The 12,265-nt window shown below is 24.0% G+C and overlaps 3 protein-coding genes across 4 annotated transcripts; 2 read left to right on the top strand and 1 right to left on the bottom strand.

The window, feature by feature from the left end:
• Positions 1-1,058: 1,058 nt before the first annotated feature.
• LOC122711398 (ATP-binding cassette sub-family F member 2) lies at positions 1,059-5,541 on the top strand. Its single transcript, XM_043930149.1, has 9 exons — positions 1,059-1,117; positions 1,688-1,869; positions 1,968-2,371; positions 2,498-2,661; positions 2,730-2,957; positions 3,053-3,440; positions 3,546-3,737; positions 4,103-4,306; positions 4,393-5,541. Exons 2-9 carry the CDS (start codon positions 1,692-1,694, stop codon positions 4,531-4,533), a joined length of 1,899 nt encoding a protein of 632 aa, XP_043786084.1. The 5' UTR covers positions 1,059-1,117; positions 1,688-1,691; the 3' UTR covers positions 4,534-5,541.
• Positions 5,542-5,831: 290 nt separating this feature from the next.
• LOC122711497 (transmembrane protein 98-like) lies at positions 5,832-7,363 on the bottom strand. Of its 2 annotated transcripts, XM_043930317.1 has the most exons (5): positions 7,296-7,337; positions 7,013-7,212; positions 6,812-6,915; positions 6,604-6,736; positions 5,832-6,525 (listed from the first exon to the last, which is right to left on the bottom strand). In XM_043930317.1, exons 2-5 carry the CDS (start codon positions 7,166-7,168, stop codon positions 6,250-6,252), a joined length of 669 nt encoding a protein of 222 aa, XP_043786252.1. In that variant the 5' UTR covers positions 7,169-7,212; positions 7,296-7,337; the 3' UTR covers positions 5,832-6,249. The 2 variants fall into 2 exon arrangements, with proteins under 2 accessions (XP_043786252.1, XP_043786251.1); XM_043930316.1 differs by having other exon boundaries at positions 7,013-7,363.
• Positions 7,364-8,331: 968 nt separating this feature from the next.
• LOC122711416 (ubiquitin-conjugating enzyme E2 J2-like) lies at positions 8,332-10,924 on the top strand. The gene is made up of 4 exons (XM_043930177.1): positions 8,332-9,049; positions 9,142-9,376; positions 9,537-9,665; positions 9,758-10,924. The coding sequence occupies exons 1-4, from the start codon at positions 8,934-8,936 to the stop codon at positions 9,968-9,970; spliced, it is 693 nt and encodes a 230-aa protein (XP_043786112.1). The 5' UTR covers positions 8,332-8,933; the 3' UTR covers positions 9,971-10,924.
• Positions 10,925-12,265: the final 1,341 nt, after the last annotated feature.

Raw genomic sequence — 12,265 nt, 5'->3', positions numbered from 1 at the left:
CTAAAACTAATACCGCTCACAGAATACTATATATTATTTGAATATTTGTCAATTATGACAAAAAAATTATTTTGATACTTCTATAAATATAATTGTATTAAACAAATAAGTGTCAAAAATTATTTGAAGATAACAACAATGATTAATTGATATTATTATTATTATTAATATTATACTGTCTAGTAAATATATCAATACAAAAAACTTTTTACTATTTTCGTAATTATTAAATTTTTTTAATAAAAAAAGTTCATAAATAAAAACTTACTGCATTATTATCATAATTTGTTAAATTCAATTTCTGTCATAATAAATTGTCAATTTCTTTGATAAAAAGCTACAAAATGTAAAGGAGATTATATAAAGTACGATTTTAATTATAAAATAACGATAAAATAATGTTCGTATATTTCTTACTTTTTGTTCAGTATTCTCTTTATTATAAATATTATATAAATATTATAAATTAAATATTTTTTAGATATTGGTTAATTTTATATTCCCGCTTTTTTGATGTCAGTCTTTGATAATATATATCTTAGAAAGGTAAGTAATAATTTGGAATGTCATACTTGATGCAATAGTGCTTTTGCTTTGTTGCAACATGGTGAATCACGCAAAATATAGATATATTATCTTATAAAATTTTATGTTCTGAAATACTGAAAAATCAATTTCTTACGTGATTTTCTACTAACCAACTAATTATTAAAGATAAATAATTATGAAATACTAGGAATACATTTTTTTTTATTAAAAATTGAAAATTTGTAATTTAAAATATTTAAATTACCTTAATTTTTTCCCATATTCTAAAATCTTTATGTTTTCAATATTTGCTTTTTTTTAGTCATATATCTCTTAAACTTCTATGAAAAATTATGTAAATGAAAAAATTATATAAAATTTTTCCATGCAAATTATAATTATTATATATTTACAGTTTAATGACAACTATTTCAGTTTTTGCACACTATTTCCCTCGCAAAATGTTTCATGACTGAATATCGCCATCTGCCGAACAATTTAATAAACGATATCGCTTTGACGGTTTTGTCTCTATCCATGCACGTGTGTTTGCATTTTATACGGATTTCGATTTTTGGCGCACAACTAGGTAATTTCTTGAAGTTATTTTAAGACTCTACTATTCTCTAAAAATGTGGAAAAAACAAAAGTTTGAATAGTTCTTATGTAATTGTTCTATATATTTTTAACATCGGTCAGTGTCGCAGAATAATCGAAGTTTCTTGTCTTAGTTAGATGTTGGCTTCGTCTCTTTTTTCCTCATCATCTTTCTTTTTCTTATATTTTTATTTTCATTATTTTATATCATCATTAGCGAAATACGATTATTTTTATCAAATGATTATTTAATCTTGTATATAGAAATTGTAAAAATGCAATAAAAAACAGTTTTCATTTCCCAAATCCTCTATTTCTATCTTTCTCTTTCTTTTTCCGTTGTCCTACTTTGTCCCCCTCTTCTTCATGTTATTCTCTGTCTGGCTCATATAACAAGCCGTTTACGGCAATGAAAGTTTTTGAATTTTCAAATTTGATATTATACTGTAGCATTTATTTCTAACACGTGCCATCGTATTTCTAACCTCTGATTTATATAATATGTATCTTTTATCCTTAATTTACGTTTAAACAACGCTCTAAATGTGTAGTTAAATTTCAGAATCATGCCATCCGATGCAAAAAAAAAGCAGCAGCAAAAAAAAAAGGAAGCTGCTAAGGCTCGACAGTCAGGAAAAAAACCACCTCAAACTAATCAAAATAAAAATGCAGAAGATGGTAAAGAATCCAGTCCTTTGGGAATCATTCAAAATGGAACCAATGGAACACCTATTAGTGCAGAAGGTAAATTGAAAATTATTTTTAGAAACAAAAGATTAATCAAAAGTTTCGTAATAAAGAATTGGACAAATTATTCATAAAAATTTTTTTTTATCTTATAGAGGCATTATGTATGAAATTAGAAGCAGATGCAAGACTAAATGCAGAAGCGCGATCGTGTACGGGATCATTAGCTTCACATCCGCGAAGTCGAGATATAAAAATATCTAATTTTTCTATTACTTTCCATGGCTGTGAATTGCTACAAGATACTATGTTGGAACTGAATTGCGGCAGACGTTATGGTTTGCTTGGACTTAATGGCTCTGGAAAATCTACTTTATTAGCTGTACTTGGAAATCGAGAAGTTCCTATTCCTAATCAGATTGATATCTTTCATTTGACCAGAGAAATGCCTGCTAGTAATAAAACAGCTTTAGAATGTGTGATGGAAGTAGATGAAGAGCGTATAAGATTAGAAAAATTAGCAGAAGAATTAGTAGAATGTGAAGAAGAAGATGCTCAAGTATGTTTTTATTTTTTATATTATTTTAATTAATATTTATATTTTATATTTTAATTAGATTTATATTTATATTTTAATTAGATTTTTTTAATAATAAATTATATTTAAAATATTTTTTTTAAATAGGAACAACTCATGGATGTTTATGAAAGGTTAGAAGATATGTCTGCTGATACTGCTGAAGCTCGTGCTGCTCATATTTTACATGGTTTGGGTTTTACTGCAAAAATGCAAAAAACACCTACCAAAGATTTTTCTGGAGGTTGGCGAATGCGTATTGCTCTTGCAAGGTTATTAACTTTATTTATCAATAAAGAAATGAATATATAAAAATCTAATAAAAATGATTATTTTATAGAGCATTATATGTGAAACCTCATCTTTTATTATTGGATGAACCTACCAACCATTTAGATCTTGATGCTTGTGTATGGTTGGAAGAAGAATTAAAAACATATAAAAGAATTTTAGTCATCATTTCTCATTCACAAGATTTTCTTAATGGTATTTGCACAAATATCATTCATGTTAATAAAAAACAGTTGAAATATTACAGTGGTAATTATGAAGCTTTTGTCAAGACAAGGTAAGTTGGTATTAGTTATAACAAATTCTAAGATTAACAAATGTAAAGAAAGATATTAATTCTATATGTTATATGTCTTAAATTCTAAATGTTAGAATGGAGTTATTGGAAAATCAAGTAAAACAATATAATTGGGAACAGGATCAAATTGCGCACATGAAAAATTATATAGCACGATTTGGCCATGGCTCTGCAAAATTAGCAAGACAAGCACAATCAAAGGAAAAGACATTAGCAAAAATGGTAGCACAAGGTCTTACAGAAAAAGTTGTAAATGATAAAGTACTGAATTTCTATTTTCCCTCTTGTGGAACTATTCCACCTCCTGTTATAATGGTTCAAAACGTTAGTTTTCGTTACAATGAAGATTCACCATGGATTTATAAAAATTTAGAATTTGGTATAGACTTGGATACCAGAATTGCATTAGTTGGTCCAAATGGAGCTGGAAAAAGTACTCTTTTAAAATTACTATATGGAGATGTGAGTTTTAATTATTATAAAAATATTATAAAAGTAGTATTAATTATTATTTATAAAAATTATAAAAATATTTCTGAATAATTTTCTGTTAATTTATAATTATAGTTAGTTCCAACTAGTGGTATGATACGTAAGAATAGTCACCTTCGAATTGGAAGATACCACCAACATTTACATGAATTATTAGATCTAGATATGTCACCTTTGGATTATATGATGAAAGCTTTTCCAGATGTTAAAGAAAGGGAAGAAATGAGGAAAATTATTGGTCGTTATGGATTAACTGGTCGCCAACAAGTATTGTCATTTACAAAAATTTAAATATTCAATGACTTCAAAAAATATTGGCTTACTCTATAAAATTTTTAGCATGTATATAATTGACAATCTAAAAGATATTTTTAAATTTTCATTAGATAAAAAAAAAGTTTCACTATTTTTTTCACGATTTTGATAAATGTAATTTTTCTAAAAAAATTTTTTATATATCATCTAATAAACTAATTTTTTTCATTTTTCAAAAAAATTCTTCAAATTTCTTAAAAATTCAAGTCCAATTTTTAAAAATTTTTAAAAATTATTATGTTTTAAAGAATGTGCTAATATTTTTTAAGATCATTGTACATAATGAATGAATTTTCAAAAATTTTTGTTTTATATAGGTGTGTCCAATTAGACAATTATCTGATGGTCAACGTTGTAGAGTAGTTTTTGCATGGTTAGCTTGGCAAGTGCCTCATCTATTATTGCTGGATGAACCAACCAATCATTTAGATATGGAAACAATTGATGCATTAGCAGATGCAATTAATGATTTTGATGGAGGAATGGTGCTCGTATCTCATGATTTCAGATTAATTAATCAAGTATGTACTAATATTTTAGAAATTATATATATTCATTAATCATTATATATACATATATATAATATTATAATATTTTTTCTTATTAGGTGGCAGAAGAAATTTGGGTTTGTGAAAATGGTACAGTTACCAAATGGAGCGGAAATATTTTGGATTATAAAGAACATCTAAAGACCAAAGTGCTTAGTGATAATCAGAAAAGACAAAAAGAAATGCACAGAAGCAAATAATCTAAATAATGTGTAATCTATTCTACTCTATTTTTCTTTCCAAGTATATTTTTCTCTCTCCGTTACAGTAACTGCCTTTGTCCTTATTTTTTCGGACATTTCATCGTATCTATCATTGACTTTGCGCTGCTGTGTAGCGTTATCAGTGGTCGAAGTTTTTTAGCTAATTTATTTAAATAATGAATAGCGAATTATTTTATGACAACAAGATCGATTTACGGTGAAATTTTATCATTCTAATAGTTCGAAGATCCGATATTATTAATTATATATTACAAGAAATTATAAATTGGGCATATATATATGTATACATATATATATATGTATATATATATATGTATATATATATATATATATATACATATATATATATGATATATATATATATATATATATATACACACACAGGATATCCCAGAAGTCGATCGATAAAGCTTAACTTATGATTTCTAATAAAAGACACTGACCAATTAAAGCACGTAAAGCTGTTTCATTGCTATGGTAACTTTGGATATATGTGGATATATAAGTCAATGTTTTAATAACTCGTTAACAAAGCCGAAACGAAAATTTTCACAAAAATATTTAAAATCATCTTAAGAATAAGTTAAATCTTAAGTCGACTTCTAAGATCTCATATATATACATATATACATATACATACATATATATATGTGTGTGTGTGTGTGTATATTTATATAAATAGATTACTACAGAGTACGAAAATAAAACAGAAGTATTATAAAAACTTAACAAATACTCGAATTCTTCTCTTGCAATTTAGCTTTATTAAAAAATCATATTTAACTATAAATTAATTTGATTTTCAGTAGATATAAAAAAATATATGGATGTGTACAAATAATTATAAATATTTAATATAATCGATAAAATAACATAGTTTCTATCAAAATAAAATTTTTTATCTCGTATATATTTATATAAATATATTGATCTTGTATTAACATCATGGAAGACTAATATCTTAGACATATTCACAAGAATTATAACTCTGATATCCTTTGATTATAAAAAATGTTTAAATTTATATAAGAAATGTTTCGTGCAATTAAACTATAATTATAAAATGGAAAATAGAAAGGAATCTTACTAGAAAAAATTAAATATAACAGAATAACNATATATATATATATATATATATATATATATATATATATATATATTCTAAAATTAGAGGTATTTCAAAAATTTTAGATTTATTTTTTAAATTAAATTTAAGCAATAGCTTTTTTAATTCTTTATAAAAATGTATTGAATGTCTAAACTATTATTTTAAAAAAATATTTCAATTTTAATTTTATTATAAAATTTTTAATAATAATGTGATATTATTTCAGAGTTATGTTTAGCTTAATTGCGTGAATCATCCGTATGTTTCATATATCTTACAATATTTTTTAATATATTATTTCACGAAAGTATATATGCATTTTTGTAATAATTATAATTACATGAAATGTAATACACTAAATATTGTTGCTAGAAAAATCGAAATTGCATTATTAGGTTTTGGATCTTGACATAATAAAAAAAGAAAAAGAAATACTCGATCGAATATTTTTTAATACTGCGTGTTTTTTAATTTCACGCAATACTTAGTAAATCTATTATAAAACCTAAAACCATGAAATATAAAAATTATAAACAAATTGTGAAAATTGAAAAATTGATGAAAATTCTCATAGAAATTGAAAATTAAACTGGTGCTGAAGTTGGAATAGAACAAGCCACTTCTTGTGCTAATGCAGCATTTCTCAAGATTGATAAATGAGAATCCATATCATTCAAAGCTTGATCAATAAAAGCTAACTTCCTAGCATGATTTTTGGAGACTCCGTGCTTAGTTACCAATGCCAAATGTGTAACAGCTAATACTAATGCTGCTACTCTGGCTTCTAATAATCTTGCATCTAGTAATGGATACAAACTTCTAACTACATCATCAACACGAGATGGAATACGTCTGGCAACCTAAGAAATATAAATTTATTAATATTAAATGTTATTATTTGTTAAAAAAATATACTATTGTTAAAAATATATACTCACATCCACGATTTCCAATGGAATAGTATTACTATTTACTGTTCCTGCAATAGCAGTGAGATTAGAAGCCAAAGTATGACAAGATCTCAATACATCAATGCACAGTGGAGCTAAACCCGTAGCATCATCAACCCATCTGTATTGTCCAAAATTTGACTATTGAATAATTAGTTTAGTGCTTCATCTCTAGATATTAACATACACTCTATACCTCTCTGCACCAGCTAACCATTCCTCACTTTCCCAAGCATCTAAACCAGAAAAATGTTCTCCTTCTAATAAATCTGAGTTTAAATCTGGAGAATCTTTTTGATTCTGAAATATAATTATATAAATTTATTATCATATTAAAAATAGATATTATATAAATTTATCATCATATTCTATAAAAAAAAAAAAATAAGTAACTTACATAGTAACATCTTTGTCTTTTACAAATGACAAGCAAAACTAAAAATGCACCAAAGAAAACAGCAGCTAGTGCACCAAGTGCCACAGCCACTATTGTTTCCATTCCTGTAGTACTAGTCATAGGACCAGTATTACTTATTGAAATTGAAGAACTCATCTTTTTGATGAGTTTGATAATACAATACTTTTATCTAAATAAATCTTAAAATTAAATATTTTATATAAAATATATAAATCTTATCTTAAACAGTTCATGAATATTGTTTAAATAATTTTTTTCGTACTAAAAGTATCAATATAGTGTCGATTTTCCCGGTGATAATCCGTGAGAGGCGGAGACTGTCACGAATCTTAAGCTCAATTCATCAACTAATAATTCCTATATTTTTTATAAATAATATTGCGTAATTCAAATATTAACAGGTAGTTTAAAATATTCTATATCTATATACAAAAATATTATAAAGAATATGTTCAAAATTGATCTACAAAGAATTTAATTAATAGAAAAATTTATGTAACAGAATTATGAAAAAATTCTTTATTCTTTTTATCTCTATTTGGTAAACATTTTTTATTATATTTTTATAAAAATATTTCTATAGATAAATATTTTTGGATTCATAACTGTATATTTTTATATATAAATATTAAGAGATATATAATTATTTAGAGAATCTAGGGAATAATAGTATGAACGAATATTAACAGTTTTTCACATAATTTGTTTTTGCAATATTTATTTATTATATAAGTGTAATAAATTTTCAAAAGTTTTGATGTTTTTTAAATTACAATTTAGTATATTTATTTTATGAAAGTATTTATAAATAAATATTAATAGGATTATTTTTTAATTGATGTTTATAAAAATTTATAATATTTTAAAAAATTAGATAAATTTTATAAATCATTTGTATTATTAATAAAGTTAAAATTAAATTTAAAATATAATATTATAAATATTAATAACTGAAAGTTAATAAATGTTTACATTTTAAATTGAAAACTATGTAAGTAATATAAGTTATTATTAACAAAATTTATTATTTTAATAAATAATAAATTCAAAAGAGAAAGTTGTTACATTCATATTTTATATAAATACCTTCTATTTTATTTTCACAATTGCGCATAATTTTTTTAATTATAATTTTAATCTCATTTTAATTATAATTTTTTACAAAGATTACAATTTATTTATTTAATTTCATTACATACTATTTTATATTTGATTAATGACCAAATTATTATTAATATTTTCATCGACTAAAAGTTCTCAAATAAATATCATACTTTTAATTAATAAAAAAGAAAAAAGTGAATAATAAAATAAGAATTTGAATCATAAAAAAAAAAATGATTTATCAATTAATTCGCCAATAATTATTAAATATGCGTTATAATAGAACTTGGCAACACTGTTACGAAATGAAATAATTCAGTGCATTTCATAGTCATATGTTTTCTGTCATGAAAGAGTTGCTGTCAAATTTAGTGTCATTCGTGAATATTCTGTAAGTGGGAAGATAAAGATTGTCAAGAACACTTCTTCAATACACGATATTCTTCGTATATATCTGCATCTGCGTTACCAAGAATAAAGGCAACGTAACCTATCTTTTAACTCGCATTCAAATTCTCTTTTTATTAATTTACCACAAACGATAATACTTTAAACATCATATCCTAAAAGTAAAATATATTTTACAACTTGGAAAATCAACGTTTCAAGTTGTCACGTGAAACACGCAATTTTTATATGGTATTTCAGTATAAAATAAACAAAAGTATTACACTTTCCCAGAATCAATATAAAAGATTTTATAAAAAATTGTTGTATAAAAAATACATTTTAAAATATAACAAAGGATTAATAAATAAAGAATTACAAAGTATTTACAAAGTATTTCTAATATAATATGAATAGGATAACTAATAGTGCAACAGCAAGACTGAAACAAGATTATTTGCGTCTTAAAAAAGACCCTATACCATATGTTGTTGCAGAACCAGTTCCTTCTAATATATTAGAATGGTATGTATGGAATGGTATTTAACATTTATGAAGAAAATTTTTTATGTAATTTTATTAATAAATATTTATAAATTTTAAATATGTTTTTATAGGCATTATGTAGTAAAAGGCCCAGAGAAAACTCCCTATGAAGGAGGATTTTATCATGGGAAACTTATATTTCCAGTAGAATTTCCATTTCAGCCTCCTAGCATTTATATGACTACTCCTAATGGCAGATTTAAAGTCAATACAAGATTATGTTTATCTATTTCTGATTTTCATCCTGATACATGGAATCCAGCATGGAGTGTGTCTACTATTCTTACAGGATTACTTAGTTTCATGGTATAGTAAAATAATACTAATATTTAATAAACTTTATTATATAAATATTATATAAATATTTAATTATATAAATAATTATATAAATATTAATTAATTAAATAAATATAATCAATTTATTTTAATATTTGAAAATATTTGAAAATAATCATTCTTATGATAGATTGAAAATAGTCCTACCATGGGTAGCATCAACACATCAGATTATGAAAAGAAACAATTTGCTGCACAGAGTTTGGAATATAATTTAAAGGACAAGTTGTTTTGTGAACTTTTTCCAGAAACTGTTGAGGTAGTATTAATGTCATAAAATAAATATTTCAATGTGATACCAATGAATATATTATAGTAAAAAATATAGTAAAAAAAATTCATATTTTATAGACAATAAAGGCAGAATTAGAACATAGAAAAGAATTAGAAAAACAGGCAAGGCATCAATCCACAGCTTCAGAAGTTTCTTCGCTATTACGTGACCAATTGCAAAGGGATCAAAGTCCATTGTATAATGTGCTCACCAATCTTGTTGTCATCATAGGATTCGCGGCCTTTGCTTTTACAGTAAAATACGTATTGTGGAGCGTTGCCACAGAATAAGTAAAAAAAAAATGAATGTATAGGATTTGTTCTTTGTTTTTTATGTATAGGGAAAAAAGTGGAAAAAAGTTGTGATAATGATGCGTGCAGATCTTGAAAAAAAGTATTAAAAATTCAATTGGGACTTTGTCCATAATTGTCGAATTAACACGAAGAATCTATTTAATCTTCTGGTTTTTAAATACGCTGATATTATGGGCGTTTGATAGACTTTTATATCAAAGTTACTTGTAAAAAACAAGTTGTATTATATTTGCAAATTTTAAACATAATAATCGTGAAACAATGGTAATAATTCCTTGAAGAATTCTACATAAGAGCATTTATCATTGGAAATAAAGTATCAATAAGTTTTTATGCAATTATAAAAAAAGATCAAAAGATTAATTGATTTAAATCAATGTAAATTTCGGATTCAAATTATTGGCTTTCAGTCAGGTTCTGTTACGCGAATTTCCAAAGTATAGTTCAACTATTTGAATTTTAATATTTAGCAATTATTTGATGAATTATGATAAAGGAAGAGAGAAAGAGTGTATATGTGTATATGTATGCGTATATGTGTGTGTGAATGGAAAAAGAGGAAGGAAGAGAATGAAAGAAATAGAATGATAAATTAAAATCGTGGGGGCTTCCCAACACAACTATAAAATCAATGAAAATTAAAATTTTGCTACAGTCTTCATAATTTTTAATTTCTAATTTCCTTTATACATCTATAATATATTATATCATAAAAACTTCCCGAATCTATCTAAAGAAGTTTGCCTCTGCGATGTGCCAATGAGAAACTAAGTCAAAATTTCTAACTGAATCGAACTAAGCTTAATAGAAAATAGCTTGTGTCATCGACGAAATATGTCGATCTTGTAAATATATGTAGTAGATTAGTAAGAAATATGTAATATCAAAGATAAAGAAATTTATCACAAAAGAAAGAAATTGAACAGATCAGCATTAGTATTTGTCACTTAATTGAACCATTTGAAAAATAATATTAGAAAATATGCTGGAAATTTATCATCTTTTTGAATATATATACATGTTGCTATGTTAGCTCGCTCGAAGAAGTTTCGTTCGAATCGGTTATTATTGCTTTGTTGAACGTAATCTTTTTTTCTGCCATCCGCTACAACAATAAAAAAAAAAAAGAGATTTTATATACTTGTAAAATTGATGATGACATTAATATGGTTATTATACCAAACGTTTAATAATTTATAATAATGAACAATACTAAAAAAAAAAAAAAAATAACTTCAATGCTTAAAATGATATTTTTACGTTAAGATACTGTAAATTTTATATATGAATCAGACAGTGTAACAATTTTTCTATGCAAAAAACATTTTTTTTTTTTTTTTTGCTTTCTTGATATTCAATATATTTATAAAAAAAAAAAAAATAATGACTTCCAAATTTTTTTTAACACTCAATAAATTTATATAATTTTAAGATTTTAAATATTTTCGATATATTTAATTACTGATGTTGTGTTTAATGTAATATGAGTAAAAAATTATATTAAAAATGAAAAAGAAAATCATGCTTACGAAATTAAAAAAAGAAAAAAGAAGAAAGTTAAAATGCACACTTTTCGATTGTATAGCAGCGCCATCTCGAATTAGGAATTATTTGAAATGAACTATTATGTTTAAAATAATATTTTTTGTAATATTGGATTATTTTGACAAAAAAAAGCCATTTTCTTACATATTATTATTGCATTTAATTATAAATAGAAGAATAAATTGTTTTTTCTTAAATATGATATGTAAAAATTTGAAATAAGTTTTATCTTCATTTATCAACATTCGTTGTGTATTTTATTATTTTTATATAAAATTCACACATACATTTTATATTTATTCATATACGTAAAAAATTATTATTTTTAATTTACTTAAATATGTAAATAGATTATAAAATGCACGAAATATGGTTATTCTGTAATGGACGAAAAATCGCAATTTAGATTAACAGATATAGATGTCATTATGGGAAAACAATTTTCTAAAATCTCTATATTTTATTATGCAATTTATGGTTTTGTGTATTATCTCTTTCCTTTTTATATAAATATATGAATATATATAAATAGAAATAAATAAAATAATTATTAAATTTTTTATATATGTCAAATATATTATATAGATGCCAATGTAATTTGATTTGTTTAATTTGATAGTCATAATATTGAAGAGAAGTACAATATTATTTGAAAAAATTATTTTCTATTTTTGATTTTTTAATTTTTAAAAAACATTTTGTTTCTTTCATTTCTATATCTTTTAT

This window comes from Apis laboriosa, unplaced genomic scaffold (assembly GCF_014066325.1).
Source record: "Apis laboriosa isolate Shangri-la unplaced genomic scaffold, ASM1406632v1 scaffold170_cov151, whole genome shotgun sequence".
NCBI lineage: Eukaryota > Metazoa > Arthropoda > Insecta > Hymenoptera > Apidae > Apis > Apis laboriosa.
Note: the sequence above shows the minus strand (reverse complement) of the source record. Positions and strands in the feature narration are given on the sequence as shown.